Source organism: Caretta caretta, chromosome 9, assembly GCF_965140235.1.
Source record: "Caretta caretta isolate rCarCar2 chromosome 9, rCarCar1.hap1, whole genome shotgun sequence".
NCBI lineage: Eukaryota > Metazoa > Chordata > Testudines > Cheloniidae > Caretta > Caretta caretta.
In genome coordinates, this window is record NC_134214.1 from 88,551,840 (window position 1) to 88,577,195 (window position 25,356).

At 43.3% G+C, this 25,356-nt stretch overlaps 1 protein-coding gene across 2 annotated transcripts in view; it reads left to right on the forward strand.

The window, feature by feature from the left end:
- Positions 1–25,356, forward strand: part of THOC2 (THO complex subunit 2) — a 110,125-nt gene that overhangs the window by 70,040 nt on the left and 14,729 nt on the right. For both annotated transcript variants that reach the window (XM_048863133.2, XM_048863134.2), the window contains 8 exons: positions 1,508–1,636; positions 6,096–6,227; positions 6,316–6,500; positions 7,247–7,431; positions 7,749–7,851; positions 8,844–9,280; positions 11,240–11,298; positions 12,859–12,894. In XM_048863133.2, the coding sequence (XP_048719090.2) occupies positions 1,508–1,636; positions 6,096–6,227; positions 6,316–6,500; positions 7,247–7,431; positions 7,749–7,851; positions 8,844–9,280; positions 11,240–11,298; positions 12,859–12,894 (1,266 nt within the window). The remainder of the gene's footprint in view (positions 1–1,507; positions 1,637–6,095; positions 6,228–6,315; positions 6,501–7,246; positions 7,432–7,748; positions 7,852–8,843; positions 9,281–11,239; positions 11,299–12,858; positions 12,895–25,356) is intronic.

Consider the following 25,356-nt stretch of genomic DNA (forward strand, 5'->3'; position numbering starts at 1 on the left):
ATTTTTTGTATTTAAATTATTTTAATAAACTATAATAAGTTTAGGCCTGAACAGAGGTTGTCAGTTTCACGTTTAATTTTAGATTGTTTTAATTTTAAAAAATAAATCTTACTTAAATGAAAAAACCCATTTAAATAAAACTAATCCAATTTTGATTTTTTTTTTTTAAATCCTCATTTGTTATCCACCCTGCTTGGCAACCACAGATTCTAATTTCTGTCTTGAGAAAATGTCTCCCTGAAAAGTAACTATACAATACAGATTTTGCCTTTTTGTGCTGCTTAAGAAAGCCTTATTTCCAGGGGACGATCACATGGGAATGGCATCCAATCAGCAGGGTGTGCAAGGAGGACTTCCCTGGTTAATGAGATCAGCCAGAGAAAGTTGTTAAGGGTTGCCATTTCAGAGCCAAGTACTGGAAACAGTCATCTGGAGATCGGAAGTAATCCCGATCTCCAGATGAGTGTTTCCAGTACTTGGCTTTGAAATGGTACTTATTGTTAGAGTACAGCCTCATTTGTATAAACCACAATGTTTTAGGACATTAGAATCATTCATGTAAAATGTGAGCCTGGCTTCTTATGGGAGTGGTTGGGTAAGTGACTTGCCATGATGGAACACACTGGAATAAGAGTCTTATTTAAGTGGGTGATTTATATGGTTGTACAGTAAACATTATCCTAAATTCTTCTTGTATTGTTTTTTGTGGGGAACATTCAGCTGTTTGGCTGAGCCAGAATGGGTCCAGTTTTACTTTTGGCATGGGAATACAACTTTAATATTTGGGTTTACTCTGAAATGACTTTTTAAAAATGGCACTTTCTTACTCATCAGATCTGCACTTCATGTATTCAGAGTTTTATCTGCTCCCATTTCTGACAAAAGTACATTTTTACTGCTTTTGTACTCCTCGTAGTCTTGGAGAGCCAGCACGGCCAGTAGCTGGATTCTATTTCTTCTTATGCAGCAACAATATTATTTACTAAGCTTCTATTATCCAGCAAATTCATTACCTGTGCAGCTCTGTTGAAGGTATTGGTGTCACAAAAGGTGTCACTGAGGGCATAATTTACTTTGTGGGAAACTATATATAAGCAAGAGCCAAAAACCCTGCTAGACTTTCAGATCCAAGGTAGAGTTTAAAGGCCTCACAGTTAGAAAAACCATCTACTTGTAAACTTCATGTGTTCAATGTAGAGTCATGGATAGATAGTAAGTATGGGATGTCCACAATGCCTTTATTCTGTAATACTCAGAGTAGAACTACATTTTGTTTATACAATCAGCAACAGTTTACATATGTCTATTACCCAAGCTCAATGAGATGAGTTAAGGTAATAACTGATAAGAAAAGAAAGGGAGTTCAGAGTTCAAGGTGGAATTGGTTCTTTGTATTCTAGTAACCTTATGAACATGAAGTATGAAAACTAAAGCAGTTGGGTTTGATTTTTTTAAATAATTTTGATTTCATGTTACATAGCCTGACTATTGTTTCTGTTCTTTACAGGTTTTCTCAGATATAATATATACAGTAGCAAGTTGCACTGAAAATGAAGCTAGTAGATATGGCAGGTTTCTGTGCTGTATGCTAGAGACTGTGACTAGGTGGCACAGTGATAGAAACATATATGAAAAGGTATGTAAAGCTGTTAAATTGTAGTCTGTTTCATGAATAATCATATGATTACTACTGCTATGCCAGGCCCAATAAAAATGGTTGCTGTAAAAGTATTAATGCAGTAAAAACATGAAGTACGATTGTTTTTCTAGTTTTCTAATTTTAAACTTCATGCATTATAAAACTTTGCTGATACTTGAAGGCAGGATTTCTGTGATGGGAAAGGAATTCCGTGCATACATTTTGAACACTTCTGCTTACTGAATCATACTTTTCATCCATCTATATCTAAGTTGAGTTGGAGGAGGCTTAACTTATCAAAGTTTAAGTGCTTTGAAAACTGCATACGGATTAAAAGGTAAATATATCTCAGATTAACCACAGTCAGTCATGAAGATAACATGTGAGAATGATGAAACTTGCTCGATAGCTCTGTCAGAAGCAAGTTAAAATGGAGCAAAGGTGAGAGATGTGCACACCTCTCTTCCACTCTCCCAAAAGCAGGCATTTCTTCTTCAAATGGTTGCAGACATGTATTGCGCTAAATTGTAACTACGTATAAAAGACCTCCCTTTCTATGTGTGGTTCCTGCTTTTTTGAAAAGTCTGATCAAACTCTCAAGCTACATTACATTGGCATCTGTACCCCAACCATTAGGGGACAACAACATGGGCAACAATTCCGTCAGTGCTCCCAGCCGTATTTCAGACAACCAACTTATGCTTCTAGGCAGCAAGACTTTTCCAAGAGGAGGCACAAATTACAGAGAAGGTCCTCTGGCTCCGCCTCTAACCATCAGCTTTGGGCAAATAGACTATTTGACCTGTTTCAAGGTCAGTATTCCTGTCATCAGCAATCTTCCAGTCATATCCCCCAGTCCCACAGCTACACGGCTTGTGAAGCAATAACCACAGACAGATGGGTCTCAAGCACTGTGTTGGAACACACTATCCAATTCCAAGCCAGCCCCCTACTTTGTCCCTTTTCAGGGACCCATCTCTTGAGTTGCTGCTATTTCAAGACTTTCAGGCTACGAGCTTCAGCAGCCATAGAAAGAGTTGCTGTACAACATTGGGGTAAGAGGCTCTATTCACATTACTTTCTGATCCCCAAGTCCAAGGGCGGGCTGAGACTTATACTTTACCACCAAAGTCTCAAAAAATACATCAGATATATAAGATCCCACATGGTCAACCAAGCGACAATTCTCCACTTGTTGAATCATGACTGGTTTGCTGCCCTCAATCTTCAAGATGCCTGCTTCCATATAGCAGCTTTATCAAACCACAGGAAGTATCTGAGATTCATAGAATGGGTCAGCATTATCAACACACAGTACTCCTCAATACTGTCTGTATTCATCAAATGCAGGACCATAGTGGCAGCCTTTCTCGGGTGAATGATTTCCCTTAGCTGGATGATTGACTAGTCAGGAGCAAGTCTGAAAGTCCAGTCCTCCATCGTGTCCAATTCATGCTATCTTTCTTCTATTGACGGGCTGATCTTGAACAAAGGAAAGTCCACTTTACTTCCAACACAAAAAATTGAGTTCTTTGAGTCCTACTAGGCTTTACGAGTTCAACGGCCTTTCTCCTACATGAATGGTTTCAGTTTGTTGCCTATATCTGCCCCTCAGATCTCACTTCTCAACCATGGTTTGTGCATGCTTGAGGTTGCTAGGTCACATGGCTTTGTGTACTTAGTAGTTCAACATGTGAGATTATCCTGGAGTCCCTAAACTGGTGGACAGATCAGAATAATCTCACATGTGAGGGTGTGCCCTTCGCTCAACCTCCACTGGCCAAGACCATAGTTACTGATGCCTCGACAATAGGTAGCAGAGTGCATATAGAGGTGTTAGTAGCCCAAGCTTTGTGGACAGAATAGGAAGCATCATTACATATCAATGTCCTAGAGCTTTGAGAAATTTACAGTACGTGCTGAGCCTTTCTCCCACACATCAGTGGCACATCAGTTCACACTCTTACTGACAATACCACCACAATGTACTGTGTGAACAGATAGGGTGGAGCCTGGTCCAGCTAGCTCTTCAGGAAGTGATAAAGTTTTGCCACTCTTGCATCAAAGATGACATCGTTGTCTCAGCCATCCACTTACTGGGTGCCCAGAATCAGTTGGCTGATCAGTTCAGCAGGAATTTCTCTGAGAATCATGAGTGGGCCATGAAGAGCAGCATTCTGAGACACTTCTTCAGGGACTAGGGCATTCTGTCTGTTGACCTATTTGCAACAAAAGACAAGAAGTACCGTCAGTTTTGCTCTTGAGTGGATTGCAATCCATGCGTTCTGACTGATGCCTTCCAACTGAACTGGGAGTCAGCACTACTGTATGCCTTCCCCCCCCGTTGCGCTCATCCCCCAGATCGTTCTCAAGTTGAAGCTGGATCACACCAAATTGATACTCATTGCACTAGCCTGGTCAAGACATTGTTTTTTCTCCAACCTTCATAGCCTTTCTGTCCAATTTCCCAGAAGGAAGACCTTCCGGAAGGAAAAGAGATAGGGGAGATTGGACAGAAAGGCTATGAAGGTTAGCTGTGGCATCAGGTCTGTACAGTTTGCGCCTCAGCATGGATGCTGCATGGTTAGATTCGGGGGGGAAAGAGCTGTTCAGAGGTAGTTCAGCAGTTTCAAGTAGATCAACCTGTTTGGCCAAGTGGAAATGCTTTTCCGTCAGTCTTTGGCTTGGGAAATTTGTCTGGTACTTACCTGGATTCAGGACACTTTAAATTCCCTGTTACATCTTAGATCACCAGGCCCCGTCTCAGCTCATTGAGGGTCCACTTGGCAGTGATCTCAGCATTCCATCGCCCAATCCAAGGGAACTAGGTGTATTCCCTATAGTGGTTGTCTGCCTCTTCCCACCTGTAAAGGAAGCAGTAGCCCTTTGGGACCTTAACGCTGTACTTCCTGCCCTCAAGGGGCCTCCATTTGAGCCTCTAGCAATCTGTTCTCTGTTCCTTCTTTGCCAAAAGACATCCTTTCTTATTGCTGTAACCTTATGAGGGAGGGTAAGTGAACTGCAGGCCCTAACTGCAGAACTTCCATGTACTCAGTTATTCAAAGGCAAACTAGCCTTCAGGTGGCATCCAAAATTTTTGGCTAAAGTGGTTTCACTATTACCAAACAATGTACTTGTCTGTATTTTTTTTCTAAGCCATGCGCGAATGCAGAAGAACGGTGACTTTGTATTTTGGGTGTAAAATAAGCCTGAGAGTTATATTTGGACGGGACTATACCATTTTGATTATTACTCTGGCTTTTTGTCTCCTACGTGGACAAGATGAGAGGTCAAGTGATTTCGGCACAGACAATCTCCGGATGGATTACTTCCTGCACAACAAAGCATATGCATGACAAATACCACAGCTCCACAAAGGCTCTTGGTTCATTCAACAAAGACCCAAGCTGCTTCAAGTTGCATTTCTCAGGGATGTTCCCATATTGGACATATACAGTGTTTCTGCTTGGTCCTCCATGCATACCTTTATCAAACTGTGTTATCACATCTGCATCTAGGTCTGATGCAAAATTTGGAAGAGCAACTCTGTAGTCACTATTTAAGTAGACTCTAAACCTCAGCTCCTTCCATTACTGCTTGCAAATCCTCTGAAGGTATACCTACACAGCAAAGAAAAACCCATGCCAGCCAATTCGGGCTGCGGGGCTGTTTCATTGCTGTGTACACTTCTGGGCTTGGGCTGGAGCCCGAGCTCTAGAACCTTCCCATTCTGCAGGGTCCAATGGCCTGGGATCCAGCCTGAGCCCAGAAGTGTACACAGTAATGAAACAGCCCTGCACCCTGAGCCCCGTGAACACTAGCATGGGCCAGCCACTGGTGTCGAGTTGCTGTGTAAGCTATACTCTGAGGGGAATATTAGTCTGCAACAACTTGATGAAGAAAAATCTTGTTACTTTACTTGAACTGTAAATTGTTCTTCAAGATGTGGGTGAAGATGTGTTCCATGATTCTCCCTCCGTTCCCGCTGCATCAGAGTCTTCAGACATAGATTCTGGTTCATAGGAACTGAAGTGGGTCTGGATAGCACCACTCTGAAATAGCCTTGGTAGGGGCCATGAGGAGACCTGTGGTTGTGCATTTGTTGTCCCAACAAATTCTGCTAAACACAGTTATCCGGCTTCTGTGCATTGGGTGTGCACAGCTGAGTGAAATACACATCTGCACCAACATAGAATTATAGAACCAGAGGGTTAGAAGGGACCACAAGGGTCATCTAGTCTAACCGCCTACCAAGATGCAGGATTTGTTGAAACATGTTGAAGAGTAATATACCTGTATAAATGTTGCTAAATGTGAATGTTTTAAACTTTACATATACCAGAGTTAGTGAAAGTAATGTGCTTCAGTTATGTTAAAACTTCAGCAAAAGTTAAATTATTTTAATCCGCTGACTGAATAAGGTTAACTTTTTACTTTTCTTTTTACATACATGTAGGAATGTGGCAACTATCCAGGCTTCCTTACCATATTACGGGCAACTGGATTTGATGGTGGGAACAAAGCTGATCAGTTAGATTATGAGAACTTTCGACATGTAGTACACAAATGGCACTATAAATTAACTAAGGTAAATAAAGGGTGTTAAGTTGATATGACCCACTTTTGCAAGTATTAATGAGAACTACTTTGATTGTATTTTGTACCTTGTATTCTAGGCTTCTGTACACTGCCTTGAAACAGGCGAATATACACATATCAGAAATATCCTGATTGTGCTGACCAAAATCCTTCCCTGGTATCCAAAAGTTCTGAACCTGGGTCAGGCCTTGGAAAGAAGAGTACATAAGATCTGTCAGGAAGAGAAAGAGAAGAGACCTGATCTATATGCATTAGCTATGGGGTAACAACAACTTACTTTAAAAAGAGATTTAAATGGATGATGAAAGGATTCCAAAGGCTCAGAACTCATCCAGTCTTGACACATTTGGCTTTTGCTGTATCTTGGAAGATCTTGCAATCCTGTTGTTTTGAGGCTGGTGCAAGTTGAGGCTCCTGGTTTGTACTGGATAATGATGATTAAGTGTGCTAGGTTCTCCGCAGGACAAAAGAAAGTAACAATCCCTGCCCTGGAGAGCTTATAATATAATTTTAAGCAGGACCAGTGGTGGTAATAAGTAGCCGGAGGGAGAGTAAGACAATGAAAGACAGGGGTTATAGCTGTAAGATTACACAGTTACTTAGTCTAGGCATGTGCAGTTCTAGAAGGTTAAATAAAACAATACTTTGCTGTTTAATTATGGTTATTTTTTCATGATGTGGTGAATGCAAAATTATCCATGTTTGTCTTGGTTGCTGGAAAGGTATTTTATTTCGTCACTGTCGTTGATTTAGCAAAGCTTCAAAACTATAAGTGTAACACAAAATCACTGGCTTATTTCTTTGAAGGTTTTTAGATGGCAGAGGTTAGAAGGTCAGGTTCTTTAAAGAACCGATGGTAGTAATAGAAGGAGAAAGAGAATACTGCAGATCATTTTCAAAGAAGTGCTAAATAATTTGCAAACTACTCGAATAATCTTTTTAAACAGTAACCCATGTTTATATTTTGCTTTATGTTTGTGCATATTTAACACACTGTGCGACTTTCAGCTATTCTGGGCAATTGAAAAGTAGAAAGCCTTATATGGTACCGGAAAATGAATTCCATCACAAAGACCCACCTGCCAGGAATGCTGTAGCTGCAACAGTGCAAAATGGGCCAGGTGGTGCTGGGCTGCCTGCATCACTCACAATAAATGCAGCTAAACTGGAAGAAAGCACTACTGAGGAGACTGGTAAGCCATCCATTTTAAAAGAGAATTCTTTTAGTGCTATAATTCTGACCCTTTTTTTAAATTGACTTTTAGTATTGTGTGGTTTAACCTTCAAATTGTAAAACTAACAGGGTCCATTACATGTTGGGTTTCTTTGTGCTTTTTTTAAAATATTGTTAATCCTTCGTTATTGACAAATACATCTTGATCAATTTTAGCTGTCAATAAATTAAGCCTAATTTTAAATGAATTTTGAAGTATTATATGTTCAAGTGGTTGCTATAGCATTGAGCCAAAGTACTAACTCAGTAGATTAAGTTTAGCATCTTTTTCAATAGACAAACTAAAGGAGAAAACTCAGGGTGCTGTGAAAGTTATTAATAAAGCCGCCAATGCAACACCAAAAGTGACGACAAGCAATGGAAACAGTGCTTCTAACAGGTGAGAAATCTATTCTTCAGTTCATTGTCTGACTGCAGAATCGTGAAATTACATTTGAAAGTGACCTATCTATTCTTAAGGGTTTTTTTAACAGAGGTGAAAATGATCTTCTCTACTTTGTGCTGTAGAAATCTGCAAATTATATCCTTTTGATCCACTAGATAAAGGAATTGCAAGTGAAGACTGATAAATGGAATGCTTTTCTCCCAAATTATGCAACGAAACTATACTAAGTTAAATGAATAAAGCTTCACTAAAGAAATAATCGTATCTAATATGCTGAACTTAAAGATCCATTTTAAATACTGTGAACCCAATCCTTGAAATCTGTTAGAGTGGGCTAGACATCTCACAACGAGTACTTGGTAGCTGCTCTAATTGGGTACTTGTAATTGGTGGGTATGACTACACTGGAATAAAAGACTCGTGGCACAGCCGTGGCTGGTCTGCGAGGCTCAATATTGCTGTGTAGACATTTGGGCTCAGGCTGGAGCCTGGGCTCTGGGTACATCCCCCCATGCGGGATTGCAAAGCTCAGGCTCCAGCCTGGACTTGAATGTCTACCCAGCAATTTTACAGCCTTGGAGTGAGAGCCCCGCAAGCCCATATCGGCTGACCTGGACCAGCAGCGGGTGTTCACTTGCTGCCTGGATGTACTCATAGTCATTGTTACATAGCTGCTGGGCTGGAATAACCTTGAGTCAGAAACATTAATGTTTTGTAATGGCTACTAGTTCTGTGTGCCTCAGAACCCTGCTAGTCATGTAATAGCATTGTTTCCTGTATCCTCCCATTTTAGCTAGAAGAAAGGTACTGGTTTGTTGCTATGAAGATGAGCGGAAGAATATTGAGAGACAGGAATTTGTCACTTATTTAGCATTTTGAAAAGGGTTTTTTGTCTTAATCATGAAAAGTAAAAACTGATTTGCATTTGATTATGAAAACTGAAGCTAGTTTTGATATTGAACACTCATTGGGCTTTTTTTATGCAGCAAAATTATTAAAGAAAAAGATGAGAAAGAAAAAAGTGGGAAGGAAAAAGATAAAGAAAAAAAAGAAAAGACTCCGGCTGCCATTCCCGAGGCCAAGGCACTTGGAAAGGATGGAAAAGATAAACCAAAGGAAGAACGGGCAAACAAAGATGATAAAACGAGAGAGATCAAGGAGAAAACACCAAAATCTGACAAAGAGAAGGAAAAAGCCAAGAAAGAAGAAAAAACACCAAAAGAGGAAAAATCCAAGACAGTTGTTACCAACGCTGAGTCAAAGTTTGCTGCAGAAAAGGAGAGAGAAAAGGAGCCATCCAGAGAAAAAGATGTAGCGAAGGATATGAAATCCAAGGAAAATATTAAAGGAGGAGAAAAATTGTCAGTAGCTGGGTCCTTGAAGTCACCTGTTCCCCGATCAGAAACATCAGAGTCTGAAAGGGGTAAATTAAACTTTTTTTTTTTTTTTAAGCTGCCTTTTCAATAATGTACAGAAACTTTGAAAGCTGCTTAATACCTAAAAATGGTTTGGGGGTAGGCAGAAGGAGAGTAACTATGTGCTACTTGAAAAGGAGTACTTGTGGCATCTTAGAGACTAACAAATTTATTTGAGCATAAGCTTTCGTGAGCGACAGCTCACTGAAGTGAGCTGTCGCTCACGAAAGCTCATGCTAAAATAAATTTGTTAGTCTCTAAGGTGCCACAAGTACTCCTTTTCTTTTTGCGAATACAGACTAACACGGCTGTTCCTCTGAAACCTGCATCCGATGAAGTAGCTCACGAAAGCTTATGCTCAAATAAATTTGTTAATCTCTAAGGTGCCACTAGTACTCCTTTTTTTTTTTGCGAATACAGACTAACACGGCTGCTACTCTGAAACCTGTCTATATGCTAATTAGCATCTAATCATAAAAGACCCTTTTCTTTTCAACTTTTTGGTGCCAGGTAGTTAAAAAGATTGTCACTTCCAGCATTAGTAAGCAAACTGTGGGGGAGGTGTTTTCTGTTCCCACCACTTTCAGTGAGAGCAGAGTATTATAGGGCCCACTGCCTTTAAGAATTTCAAATATGGTTTCATATGAATATCTCTTGTAGCACATCCTTGTGAAGATTCTAAATTGTGTTGTGATCGTGTAGTAATAGGTTACACATGGAAATGTGTATTGATTGTTTGCTTGCTTGCTGTAGTTGAGGTATCATATACTCTACAGCAAAAACAATCTGAGTTCTGCAAAAATTTTTGTATTGAGAATAGGAGTACTTGTAGCACCTTAAAGACTAACAAATTTGAGCATAAGCTTTTGTGAGCTACAGCTCATTTCATCGGATGCATATAGTGGAAAATACAGTGGGGAGATTTTATATACACAGAGAACATGAAACAATGGGTGTTACCATACAGACTGTAACAAGAGTGATCAGGAAAGGTGAGCTATTACCAGCCCGGGGGAGAGGGGCGGGGACCTTTTGTAGTGATAATCAAGGTGGGCCATTTCCAGCAGTTGACTAGAACAAGAGGGGGGAGAAATAAACAAGGGGAAATAGTTTTACTTTGTGTAATGACACAGCCGCTCCCAGTCTTTATTCAAGCCTACGTTAATTGTATCCAGTTTGCAAATTAATTCCAATTCAGCAGTCTCTCCTTGGAGTCTGTTTTTGCATCCGATGAAGTAAGCTGTAGCTTAGGAAAGCTTATGCTCAAATAAATTTGTTAGTCTCTGAGGTGCCACAAGTCCTCCTTTTCTTTTTGTGGATACAAACTATCATGGCTGCTACTCTGAAACCTGTATTGAGAATGTATTACAAACAACATATGGAAGTTTTTGGAGGAAAGCTGGAGTTTTTGGCATCTGGGTAGGCAACAGCTGGGGCTTTTAGCACCTGCAGAAGATGTGGAAAACTGTTTGGAATAGTTTCTACTAAAATTGTCATCAGTGAAATAGTTAACAATGTGGACTTTTAAGTTAACATCTTAAGGTTTTGGTGTTAGCAGCCTGTTTAGGTGAATGAGGTACTTCGCATCTCAGAACAATTGTTTTTAGGCTATTTGCAAACCCAGAAATATGGGTCTGCATCAGTTTCCACTTGTTCCACATTTTCAAGGTTTTCATCATAACCTTGAGCACTAAACACAGATTATTTTAAATGAAAGTTTAAACACTAAAGCACAATTTTGCAGCTGGGATTCTGCAGATGAGAAATTATGGAATCCATGGGATCAGGCCTGTTACTTTCTCCTGATGATAATCAATGCATTTAATCCTCCAACAGTAAAATTTTAATTCTAACTTTAAACTGCTTTGGTATTTTGCAAAGTAATGTAATCAGATTTTATCCCCTCTTGCTAGGGTTTTAATGCTTACTGCTTCTTATTTATTTATTTCTTCCTTTTTTTTTTTTAGAACAAAAACGTCGCAAAGTTGATACCCATTCTTCTCCATCACATTCCTCAACAGTAAAGGTTAGTATAGCCTGAGGAAGGCAGCGCCCATGTTAGGCTCACAAGTTTGGAATGCCAGTGTCCGACTTCCTTCAAGTTTTGTGCCAAGTATATACTGGAACCACTGGAGGTTTTATCTTGCATTAGAAAATGCATTCCTTTTCTTTATTGGTGGACTCTTTTTTTCTATTAAATATTTTTAATTAGAAAAAATAAAGCTTCAAGGACCTAGCACAAATTTTGTAAATAGTGTTTGAAAAATGCAAGAAAATTTTTACACAGAAGTGCCTCATTGTTTTAAGCAGTCAGTTTTTTTTGGAATGCAATGGTAGCTACAAGCAAATGATTCTTTGCAGCAGAATGGAGCATATTTTTCTGCACTAATATTGAAGAATATATAGCACTGAAGATTTTCTGGATGTTACGGGATATATGGATACCTCTGAATTCATCAGGCTTCTTGATGAGCATCATACCGATGTGTGCCTTCCAAGGAGGAGTCTTGAAAGGAGTTCCATTTTAAAGTCTCCTTGGTGATCAGTTCTCCTGTAGTTGTGTATATTCAGTGAGCATGCAGCTTCTGTTGCACCTTCCCTTCGAGGTTTGTTTATATTCCAGTGGGTTCCCACCATGTTGAGCCCTGCGTTACGATAAAACCAGATGTGGCAACCAAGCCTACCACCCAGCAAAGAGAAACCCCAAGCATTCAAGCGCAGCACAATACCGTGGGTGTAGCCTACTTGAAGACTCAGGGTAGCCATTCCTTGCTCCATATTTAATTTTATTTCTAAACCATCTAAATTCATGGAATCTTTGAATTTGCAGTACGTTGAACCTTTAAAACTGTAAGTTACTAATACTTCATCAAGAGCACTGTGATGGATTATGTGGGGTGTTTAAAACTTCACCATCTTACCAACTTAAAAATCCAATGTTTTGTTTTCTTTTTTCAAAGAATACATCTTTTCTGTATAAGAGTTACTTAAAGAATAATAATTAATTTTGCAGAAATAAGACTAAAAAGTGCATATAATCAGTTTTGAGGAACCAGGAAAGGATAAGGACTTAATTGTAACATCAAGTATATTTTTTTAATATTTTTTTTCTCTATCTGTTTTTTACAAAATGAAACCTAAAGTTATTTTAGGGGACTTCTACCACATTTAACTATAAGTGGAGAAGATACATTTAATATATTTTTATTCATGGAACATATGCATTTAATATATTTTTAAAATCTTTCTTCATCTGTGGCTCACTCATTTAAAGAATATTTTTCTTTAAATATTGCAGAAATCTTTGTGGGTGGAGGGGAGGTTTTTAAATATTTTTATGACAAATTTAATAGGAACAAATTTACTTTTGTAGTTTAAAGAATCATATTGCTGATATAATTTAGTTTAGAAAGAGATGTAAATTTTGTTTTCTAGCTTTAGCTTTGTTCAATATAAAATATTAACATCAGATTTATTCTGGAAGGAGTAGTTGTTTTTTGTTTCAAGGTACAGCCTGCTTCCCAAAGTTCCTCTGGTTTCTGAAAATTATGCCAGTTTACGTGTCATCTCCATTCATTTTCTACAGGACAGCCTCAGCGAACTCAAGGACTCTTCAGGAAAGGTTTGAATCTTTTATTTGTCACTAAGATTACATTTGTATTTTATGTGGAGAAATTTTAATCTTGTGTGGATGTTATACATTACCTGAGAAATTGAAGGGTGCATTACTGTATGTGCTAGCATAAAAACAGATTTTTCAACCATTGTATAAATGTGCTTTACACATGTGCCTTTAGATTTTGATCTATAGAATAAACTACAGTTGGCACAGTGTGCAATCAGCATTGGTCTGTTATGTTGGTAGTACCTTATAGAGTGATCACTTAATTTTCCTTATTCCGCCTCAGACATGTTTTTTTCATATTTCATAGCTGTTACTGCAACTTTACTTTGCATAAAGAAAACAACAAAACTATGGCAGTATTCATGCTTCTAAAGTAGCCCCCACTCATTTGTGTCTTAGTAAATCTCCATCAGTATCACCATCAGTGTGATTCCAGAGCTAACAACTAAGTTTTCCTATTGGTATGCTTGCTTTTTTTCATAAATGTAATTCAAATTAAAAATATTGTAGAATTGTGCTCTAAAATAAATACATTAAAAAGAGGTTTGAAGCATAGTACATTCTGATATTTTGGGAAAAGGCCATAAAACAAGCATTAATGTAGATTTTAAACATATTTACCGAAATACTCAGCTATTACAGTAATGAGCACCATAGAAACTTGAACTTGGTAATGTACTAGAATAATTTCTTATCCTTTTTTGTGGATCTGTGTTCTTCTTCGAATGATTGCTCATGTGTATTCTACAACAGGTGTGCGTGCTCGCCACGTGCACCGGTGCTAGAAGTTTTTTCCCTAGCAGTACCTGTACAGGGGGAGCGCCCCCCCACAGCCTCTGGAGTGGCGCCTGCCTGGCACGGTATAAGGGGAACTGCACCCTCCCCCCACCCTTAGTTCCTTCTTGCTGCCAGTGAAGGTGCTTCGGAAGTGCTCTGATCCAGCTTTGAATCATAGAATATCAGAGTTGGAAGGGACCTCTGGAGGTCATCTAGTCCAGCCCCCTGCCCAGAGCAGGACCAATCCCAAATAAATCATCCCAGCCAGGGCTTTGTCAAGCCTGACCTTAAAAACTTCTAAGGAAGGGGATTCCACCACCTCCCTAGGTAACGCATTCCAGTGTTTCACCACCCTCCTAGTGAAAAAGTTTTCCTAATATCCAACCTAAATCTCCCCCACTGCAACTTGAGACCATTACTCCTTGTCCTGTCATCTGCTATCACTGAGAATAGTCTAGATCCATCCTCTTTGGAACCCCCTTTCAGGTAGTTAAAAGCAGCTATCAAATCCCCCCTCATTCTTCTCTTCCGTAGACTAAACAATCCCAGTTCCCTCAGCCTCTCCTCATAAGTCATGTGTTCCAGACCCCTAATAATTTTTGTTGCCCTTCGCTGGACTCTCTCCAATTTCTCCACATCCTTCTTGTAGTGCGGGGCCCAAAACTGGACACAGTACTCCAGATGAGGCCTCACCAATGTCGAATAGAGGGGAACGATCACGTCCCTCTGTCTTCTGGCAATGCCCCTACTTCTACATCCCAAAATGCCATTGGCCTTCTTGGCAACAAGGGCACACTGTTGACTCATATCCAGCTTCTCATCCACTGTTACCCCTAGGTCCTTCTCTGCAGAACTGCTGCCTAGCCATTCGGTCCCTAGTCTGTAGCGGTGCATTGGATTCTTCCGTCCTAAGTGCAGGACTCTGCACTTGTCCTTGTTGAACCTCATCAGATTTCTTTTGGCCCAATCCTCCAATTTGTCTAGGTCCCTCTGTATCCTATCCCTACCCTCCAGCGTATCTACCACTCCTCCCAGTTTAGTGTCATCCGCAAACTTGCTGAGGGTGCAATCCACACCATCCTCCAGATAATTAATGAAGATATTGAACAAAACCGGCCCCAGGACCGACCCTTGTGGCACTCCGCTAGATACCAGCTGCCAACTAGACATGGAGCCATTGATCACTACCCGTTGAGCCCGACAATCTAGCCAACTTTCTACCCACCTTGTAGTGCATCCATCCAGCCCATACTTCTTTAACTTGCTGACAAGAATACTGTGGGAGACAGTGTCAAAAGCTTTGCTGAAGTCGAGGAATAACACGTCCACTGCTTTCCCTTCATCCACAGAACCAGTTATCTCATCATAGAAGGCAATTAGATTAGTCAGGCATGACTTTCCCTTGGTGAATCCATGCTGACTGTTCCTGATCACTTTCCTCTCGTCTAAGTGCTTCAGAATTGATTCCTTGAGGACATGCTCCATGATTTTTCCGGGGACTGAGGTGAGGCTGACCGGCCTGTAGTTCTCAGGATCCTCCTTCTTCCCTTTTTTAAAGATTGGCACTACATTAGTCTTTTTCCAGTCTTCCGGGACTTCCCCCGATCGCCATGAGTTTTCAAAGATAATGGCCAATGGCTCTGCAATCACATCCGCCAATTCTCGGATGCAACGCATCCGGCCCCATGGACTTGTGCACGTCCAGTTTTTCTAAATAGTCCCGAACCACTTCTTTCCTCACAGAGGGCTGGCCACCTCCTCCCCATGCTGTGCTGCCCAGTGCAGTAGTCTGGGAGCTGACCTTGTTCGTGAAGACAGAGGCAAAAAAAGCATTGAGTACATTAGCTTTTTCCACATCCTCTGTCACTAGGTTGCCTCCCTCATTCAGGAAGGGGCCCACACTTTCCTTGGCTTTCTTCTTGTTGCCAACATACCTGAAGAAACCCTTTTTGTTACTCTTAACATCCCACGCTAGCTGCAACTCCAGGTGTGATTTAGCCTTCCTGATTTTGCTGTAGCTCGTCCCCAGAACTGTTCGATGTTCAGTGTGTTAGTACCTGTAGTTAGTTAGCTGTTTAGTCAGTCAGTCTGAGCCTTGGCTGGGGCATGCCCCGCGTCCTGGGGTTTAAGTCGTGCGGCTCTTGTAGGTGTTCTATGCCAAGAAGTAACCCGTATGCAGACTGTTTGCGCTGTTTGGGAGAAACCCATATCAGCGAAAGGTGCAATATTTGCAAGTCATTTAAGCCTCAGACCAAAAGAGAAAGGGACATTAGGCTCCAGGCCATCCTGATGGAGTCGGTGCTGACCCTGACTCCGGCACGCCATTCTGAACTGGTACCTGGCACCATGGCATCAGTATGCGGCAACCCTCCAGTGCCATCGACCAGTCGGCACCGCTCCCCGTCCACGAAGTCTCCCTCTTTGCACCGGCACCAAGGGAAGTCTGGGACGGAGGTTAGGCCAATGTCAGGCAGTCCTTGATCCACACCAGCCCCTTCGGCCTCTCCGGATGTCTGGATGCCATCCACACCTGAAACCCTCCAGGCAGCCTAGGATGATATGTCCATACCGGTGCCTGGAGTGCCGCCGATGTTGGCCCTACGCTCCAGAGGCAAGCTGCCGCTGGGATCTCCGCAGTCGCCTCCGGCCCTGTACCGGTCTTGGTCAAGGGAACATTTCCAACACAGTTCGCCGCCCAGCAACCACTTAGGGCAGAGTCCATGTGGATCTCTCTCGACGCCCACCAGACTGTCTGGCTGGATTCCATCTGGTCGGTACTCTCGGCACCGCTCGTCCTCAAGGAGCGAATATTGACAGAACTGCGGCGGGCATCGCCAAAGGTCCTCGTCTCTGAGAGGGTACTACAGTCGGTCACGGCACGGTCGTCGTCGCTGTTCCCGCTCGGACTCCCTCTCCAAGTCTCTGCCAAGACATCGCAGCCCTGGGCATCGATTGCCATTGAGGCTGTTTGTGGAGCAGATGTTACCGTCGGTACCAATCCTCCAAGTCGAGATTGCGGTCCCATGGCCGTCGTAGATCCCAGCACCGCTGCTCCTCCCAGTCCAGAGACAGCAGCAGATCTTATGCCAGCCCAGTGTCCATTCGTAGCCGTCCTTTGATGGGCCAATAAAGCTACCCTTCTCCAACCAGTTGTGTGCTTTCCTCCCAGAGTGGTCATGGCTAACCTCGGACCGATGGGTCCTCAACACCATCTCCCTGGCTTACACCCTCCAGTTTACTTACTCCCCACCCCCATCCCTCTTGGGGGACCCGTCGCACGAAGCTCTGTTCGAGCAGGAGGTGGGGCGGCTCCTTGGACTAGGAGTGATAGAGGTGGTGCCTGAGGAGTTCATGGGCAAAGGGTATTACTCTCGTTATTTCCTTATCCCAAAGACCAAAGGGGGGCTCAGGCCCATGCTGGACCTGTGAGGTCTGAACCAGTACATGGTGAAACTCAAGTTCTGCATGGTCTCTCTGGCCTCCATCATCCCCTCCTTGGATCCCGGGGACTGGTACTCTACCCTTGATCTACAGGATGCATACTTCCACATCCACAAATTCGAAGAGCACAGGCGCGTCCTCCGTTTCGTGGTGGGACAGAATCATTACCAATTCACGGTCCTCCCGTTTGGTCTGTCCACTGCCCCCAGGGTGTTTACAGAATGCATGTCGGTGGTAGTGGCCTACCTCAGATGGCGGTGGGTCCAGGTATTTCCCTATCTGGATAATTGGCTTATCAAGGGCATCTCTCGGTCGCAGGTGAGGGATCACAATATGCTCCTCCTGTCCACGTGCACTGCCTTGGGCCTGTTGGTAAACAACACCAAGTCCACTTTAGTCCCAGTCCAACGCATAGAGTTTATCGAGGTGCTCCTGGACGCAGTGTCGGCCAGGGCCTCTCTCCTGCCAGACAGATTCAAGACCGTGAAAGGTCTCATCGACTCGGTCACAAGGTTTCCAGTGAAAACAGCCAGGGTTTGCCTGCAACTCTTAAGTCACATGTCGGCATGCACGTACGTAGTCCGTCACACCAGACTCAGGATGAGGCCCCTCCAGTTCTGGTTGGCCTCGAAGTTTTCCCAGGCCATGGACAGAATGGACAAGGTCCTCACCGTGCTGGACTCTGTGATCACCTCCCTACGGTGGTGGTCTGCCCCAAACAACATGCTCCAAGGGGTCCCGTTCAGGGACAGGGCCCTGTCGTTGGAGCTGGTGTCCGACACGTCTGACCTGGGTTGGGGGGCCCATGTGGGGAACTTTCAGACCCAAGGCCTGTGGTTGGCTCAAGACCTGACCCTACATATAAATGTCAAGGAGCTCAGGGCGGTGCGGCTGGTGTGTATGGCCTTCCGCTCGCACCTGGAGGGCAGGGTAGTTAGGGTCCTCACGGACAACACGGCCTCTGATCTATATCAACAGGCAAGGCGGGGCCTGATCCTCTGCCACGAAGCCCTCAGACTGTGGGACTTCTGTATAGCTGACGACATCCACCTGAAGGCCTTCCACCTATTGGGCACCTGGAACGAGAGGGCAGGTCGCTTGAGCAGGGACTTTTCCTTGCAGCACGAGTGGTCCCTCCACCTGGAAGTGGCCCACCAGCTCTTCGAAGGTGGGGAACTCCCCAGCTGGACCTATCCGCGACTCAGCACAACTGGCAATGCCCCCGCTTCTGCTCCGGGGGGGCCTGGGGAAGGGCGCTATCGCTGATGGCTTTCTCCTGTCCTGGTCAGGCCGGCTTCTCTACGCCTTTCCCCCATTCCCTCTATTCAGCAGGGTTCTGGAGAAGATAAAGACGGACAAGGCCTGGGTCCTCCTGATTGCCCGCGTGGCCCAGGCAGCATTGGTATGGGACCCTCAACTGCCTGGCGGTAGCTTCGCTGTGGCCATTGCCGCTCTGCCCAGACCTCCTCTCTCAGGACCAGGGCCACCTCCTCCATCCCAGCCTAGTGGCACTTCACCTCACGGCGTGGCTATTCAGTGGTTAGGTGGTGAGGAAAGGACGTGCTCAGAACAGGTTCAGCACGTCCTCCTTGAAAGTAGATGGCCCTCCACTCGCCGCACTTATTTGGTGAAGTGGTCCCGGTTTTCTAGGTGGGCGGTGGACTGGGATGTCTCCCCGGTGGCCGCCCCGATCCAGCTTATCTTTGATTACCTCCTCCATCTGAGGGCCCAGGGCCTGGCGCTCTCGTCATTCAAGGTGCACCTGCCAGCCATATCGGCCTTCCATCCACCGGTGCAAGGGCACACGGCATTTTCCCATGCTATGACTGGCCGGTTCCTTAAGGGTTTGGACCGTCTTTTGCTGTATTCTGGACCCCTGGTCCCGCAGTGTGACCTGAACCTGGTGTTGGCTCGTCTCACAGGGCCCCCATTTGAACCACTGGCCACGTGCTCCTGGTTTCACCTCTCGTGGAAGGTGGCCTTCCTGGTTGCAGTCATGTCTGCCAGGTGAGTCTTGGAGCTCATGCCCCTGACCTCCGAGCCACCGTACATGGTCTTTCATAAGGACAAGGTCCAGCTCTGCCCACACCCCGCTTTCCTCCCAAAGGTGGTTTCTACCTGCCACATGGGTCAGGGTATTTTTCTACCGGTTCTCTGCCCCAAGCCTCATGCGTCCAGTGAGGAGCACCATCTCCACACGTTTGATGTGCAGCGGACTCTGGCTCTCTACCTCGAGCGGACCAAGCCGTTCAGAAAGTCCTCGCAACTGTTCATCACCTCAGCTGAGCGCGCGAGGGGCCAGCCGATTTCCACTCAGCAGCTTTCCAGTTGGATCATTTCGTGCATCCGTTCCTGTTATCACCTGGCGGGTGTCCCCCTGCCACCCATTGTGAGGGCACACTCGACTCGGGTGCAGGCCTCATCAGCTGCCACCTCGTCGGCTGCCTTTGTGACCCACATCCCCATCCAGGACATTTGTAGGGCTGCCACGTGGTCTTCGGTTCACACATTCACCTCACGCTATGTGATCATCTCCCAAACCAGGGATGACGCTGTGTTCGGCAGGGCTGTCCTCCGTCCTGGGAACTTGTGAACTCCCACCCACCTCCAACAGATATAGCTTGGAATCACCTATTGTGGAATACACATGAGCAATCACTTGACGAAAAGACAGTTACCTTTTCCGTAACTGTGTTCTTCGAGATGTGTTGCTCATGTCCATTCCGCATCCCACCCTCCTTCCCCTCTGTCGGAGTTGTCTGGCAAGAAGGAACTGAGGGTGGGGGGAGTGCAGCGCCCTTTATACCGCTCCAGGCAGGCGCTGCTCCAGCGGTCGCGTGGGGCGCTTCCCCCCCTACGGGTACAGCTAGGGGAAAAAGCTTCCAGCACTGGTGCATGTGGCAAGCACGCATACCTACTGTGGAATAGACATGAGCAACACATCTCGAAGAACACCAGTTACAGAAAAGGTAGCTGTCTTTTACTGTGTGTGGGGCAGGGAGTAGGTATGTCTGTTAAAACTGACTATTGAGATCTTGTGTTAATAAATAAAATGCTTTCCAATAATCATAACAGAGGTATTTATTAGCACAAATGTTGATTGTATCAAATTAAGCAACTTTGAACATTTCCCAATTAATTTTATAGATTTTTATCTGTCATTATGCTTTATCATTTACAAAGAAACAAGTTTAAAAATGCATGAGAGAATTGTTGCTTACTGCAAAGTGTACATCAGGTATTATTGTATCTTTTAGCTCAGATTGCTTAAATGAGTCTTTACAAGAATTCTTTTTATATCATTTTCAAACAGCAGCAGTAATTCTGCAACTGCTAGTTGCTAATCTACTGGGTTTATCTAAGTGATTCCAATGCTAACTGTACAGCATACATAGGAACATTTAGAAAGGGAGGCAGGAGCAGGAGCCTCAACTCCTTAATGTCCCAAATTCTCATAGTTTTACTGTTTACACAGTTGTCACTTCTATGTAACATATGTCATTTTAAATATTTGGGATTGTTAACTTCTTTTGAAAGCATTGCCTTTCTGATTTCAGAAATCCAAGACATTTCTCTCCCACTCACATCTGTTAACAACTGGGATGTGTTGTGGTGGTGGGGTGTTATATTGGAAAAAAATGTATTCGCTAAGACAGTTTTTCCTAAACTAATTTCAGAAGTACAATTAAATAATTTTTATATGCCAATGCATTTGGTGCATATGATTAAGACAAATAGCTGAATTAAACATATGTTAAATAATCTGCAAATTGCTTATATTGTTTTAATTCAAAATAAACAGCTCAGTTTTAGTGTTGGCTGCTGAATGTCCGTATGTATTGGGCTATAACATATGTATGTTTGTCTGTTTATTTTATTTATTTGTATTATTGTAACACTTAGGAGCCCCAGTTATGAACCAGGACCCCACTGAGCTAGGTTCTGTACTAACACAGTTTTTCCTGGCATTACTGTTCATGAAGAGCTTTTCTTCTGAGCTCTAGTTTCCACCTCCCACCCTCCCTTCCAGTTGCTCCTTCTTTCTCTGACTGAATGAACCGGCATGTGTTCTGCCGGTAAAATCACAACTCTCATAAAGTAGCACTGGAGTATGGACTCTGTCTATAGAGTAAGGAAGTCAAACCCTCTTCTTTCCATGATGCATGTCCCTAAAAATAAAAGGTGCACATTTCAAAGACTGAAGTACTCAACTGTCATTCGCAAAAAGAAAAGGAGTACTTGTGGCACCTTAGAGACTAACCAATTTATTTGAGCATAAGCTTTCGTGAGCTACAGCTCACTTCATCGGATGCATACTGTGGAAAGTACAGAAGATCTTTTTATACACACAAACCATGAAAAATGGGTGTTTACCACTACAAAAGGTTTTCTCTCCCCCACCCCCACCATCTCCTGTTGGTAATAGCTTGTCTAAAGTGATCACTCTCCTATTACCAGCAGGACAGTGGGGTGGGAGGAGGTATTGTTTCATATTCTCTGTGTGTATATAAAGTCTGCTGCAGTTTCCACAGTATACATCTGATGAAGTGAGCTGTAGCTCATGAAAGCTCATGCTCAAATAAATTGGTTAGTCTCTAAGGTGCCACAAGTACTCCTTTTCTTTTTGCGAATACAGACTAACACGGCTGTTCCTCTGAAACCTCTCCTTACAATGTGTATGATAATCAAGGTGGGCCATTTCCAGCACAAATCCAGGTTTTCTCCCCTTTCCCCCCCTTTTTTTTCTTCTCCCCCACACACAAACCCACTCTCCTGTTGGTAATAGCTTATCTAAAGTGATCACTCTCCTTATCATGTGTATGAGAAAACCTGGATTTGTGCTGGAAATGGCCCAACTTGATTATCATACACATTGTAAGGAGACTGATCACTTTAGATAAGCTATTGCCAGCAGGAGAGTGGGGTGGGGGGAGAGAAAACCTTTTGTAGTGGTAAACACCCATTTTTTCATGGTTTGTGTGTATAAAAAGATCTTCTGTACTTTCCACAGACGAAGTGAGCTGTAGCTCACGAAAGCTTATGCTCAAATAAATTGTTTAGTCTCTGAGGTGCCACAAGTACTCCTTTTCTTTTTGCGAATACAGACTAACACGGCTGTTACTCTGAAACCTGTCAGCTGTCATTGAAAGTTAATGGGAATTGAGTGCCTCAATCCTTTTGGTGCTTTTGAAAACCTCATCTTAAATGACCAGCAATTGACTAAGGCTTTCAGTATTCTTTTTTATATACTGTTGAGTAGAATGATTAATTCTAAGAAGATCTTAACTGACAGCTAAATATGAGGGAGTGGGGCAAGTGGGAAGAGTCTGGAATAGAAGATCTGCAACTTCCATCATCGAGCAGACTCCATGTTCCCTAGTGCTGATCTGTGGTAGTTGTGATATCCCCAGGAGAGTGCCTGCTATGGCATCTTGTTGAAGCAGGAATTGTGCGCTGGGGGAAGGGAGCTGAACAGTCTGCACTTCATGGCTATCAACAACCAGGGAGTGAAGTATGTTTAAAAATTATACTTGCTGAAACCTGGAAATAAAGCAAAGGAAATAAATTAATTTTGTTGGGGTTTTTACTCATTCCATGATGGTGCTTGTTTTTTCTTCCCACGTCCCTCTCCAAAACAATCACATCTGTCGCTAATGCTCTGAACAAAGAATATTGAAATTGCTTAAAAATAGAACTAATGTAATTATATGCTGGGAAATTTGCAAAACAAACATGAAGAATTCTTCTCTCCAGTAGCCAGCAGTTTGAGGATTTGTGGCCCAGTTGAGTTGCCTCCACACTCATGTTTCTTTGATAGTTTACAGTATTGCAGTTGGAGAACCTCATTCAGTGTTGTTAGTATCTTCCAAAAATGTATGACTTAAACACTTTGTGGTTTAAGATTACAGTTTAACAAAAAGTAATAACATGTTTAAAAACCAGATCCCGTTAAATCAGCCCTGTGTCATTTGTAAATTATTCTTCTGTATGCTGGAAATGTGTTGGGATGCTACTATCAAAAAGATGTATCATTTAAACCAGTTTTAAGAGTGATCCATAATTGGGCAAATGAAGTTAGTTCTGCATTACCTCTGTGGTACTGAAAGTCAGGATTTCCATAGGCTAAGTATACTGTAGTAAGTCCAAGCATTTTCATTGGCAGAATCAACAATATTGCTACCTGGTTTGTGTTGAGTATATTAAGCGTTACTGGTAAACAACTTAAGTGTACAACATTTACCTTAAGTGTATCTTCTGTTCAAGCTAGTGCTGATTCTTTATGCAAATAGATCTTGAATTTTCAGCTTTGTATAATGACAGGTTTCAGAGTAACAGTCGTGTTAGTCTGTATTCGCAAAAAGAAAAGGAGTACTTGTGGCACCTTAGAGACTAACCAATTTATTTGAGCATAAGCTTTCGTGAGCTACAGCTCACTTCATCGGATGCATACTGTGGAAAATGCAGAAGACATTATATACACAGAGGCCATGAAACAATACCTCCTCCCACCCCACTCTCCTGCTGGTAATAGCTTATCTAAAGTGATCACTCTCCTTACAATGTGTATGATAATCAAGTTGGGCCATTTCCAGCACAAATCCAGGTTTTCTCACCCTCCGCCCCCCCCCCCCCCCCACTCACTCTCTTGCTGGTAATAGCCCATCCAAAGTGACCACTCTCCCTACAATGTGCATGATAATCAAGGTGGGCCATTTCCAGCATAAATCCAAGTTTAACCAGAACGCTGGAGTCTGGATTTGAAGTTTTTTTGTTTTAAGATAGCGACCTTCATGTCTGTAATTGCGTGACCAGAGAGATTGAAGTGTTCTCCGACTGGTTTATGAATGTTATAATTCTTGACATCTGATTTGTGTCCATTTATTCTTTTACGTAGAGATTGTCCAGTTTGACCAATGTAAATGGCAGAGGGGCATTGCTGGCACATGATGGCATATATCACATTGGTGGATGTGCAGGTGAACGAGCCTCTGATAGTGTGGCTGATATTATTAGGCCCTGTGATGGTGTCCCCTGAATAGATATGTGGGCACAGTTGGCAACGGGCTTTGTTGCAAGGATAGGTTCCTGGGTTAGTGGTTCTGTTGTGTGGTATGTGGTTGTTGGTGAGTATTTGCTTCAGGTTGGGGGGCTGTCTGTAGGCAAGGACTGGCCTGTCTCCCAAGATTTGTGAGAGTGTTGGGTCATCCTTCAGGATAGGTTGTAGATCCTTAATAATGCGTTGGAGGGGTTTTAGTTGGGGGCTGAAGGTGACAGCTAGTGGCGTTCTGTTGTTTTCTTTGTTAGGCCTGTCCTGTAGTAGGTGACTTCTGGAACTCTTCTGGCTCTATCAATCTGTTTCTTCACTTCCGCAGGTGGGTATTGTAGTTGTAAGAATGCTTGATAGAGATCTTGTAGGTGTTTGTCTCTGTCTGAGGGGTTGGAGCAAATGCGGTTGTATCGCAGAGCTTGGCTGTAGACGATGGATCGTGTGGTGTGGTCAGGGTGAAAGCTGGAGGCATGTAGGTAGGAATAGTGGTCAGTAGGTTTCCGGCATAGGGTGGTGTTTATGTGACCATCGTTTATTAGCACTGTAGTGTCCAGGAAGTGGATCTCTTGTGTGGACTGGACCAGGCTGAGATTGATGGTGGGATGGAAATTGTTGAAATCATGGTGGAATTCCTCAAGGGCTTCTTTTCCATGGGTCCAGATGACGAAGATGTCATCAATATAGCGCAAGTAGAGTAGGGGCGTTAGGGGACGAGAGCTGAGGAAGCATTGTTCTAAATCAGCCATAAAAATGTTGGCATACTGTGGGGCCATGCGGGTACCCATAGCAGTGCCGCTGATCTGAAGGTATACATTGTCCCCAAATGTAAAATAGTTATGGGTAAGGACAAAGTCACAAAGTTCAGGCACCAGGTTAGCCGTGACATTAACGGGGATAGTGTTCTTGACGGTTTGTAGTCCATCTTTGTGTGGAATGTTGGTGTAGAGGGCTTCTACATCCATAGTGGCCAGGATGGTGTTATCAGGAAGATCACCGATGGATTGAAGTTTCCTCAGGAAGTCAGTGGTGTCTCAAAGGTAGCTGGGAGTGCTGGTAGCGTAGGGCCTGAGGGGGGAGTCTACATAGCCAGACAATCCTGCTGTCAGGGTGTCAATGCCTGAGATGATGGGGCGCCCAGGATTTCCAGGTTTATGGATCTTAGGTAGTAGATAGAATATCCCAGGTCGGGGTTC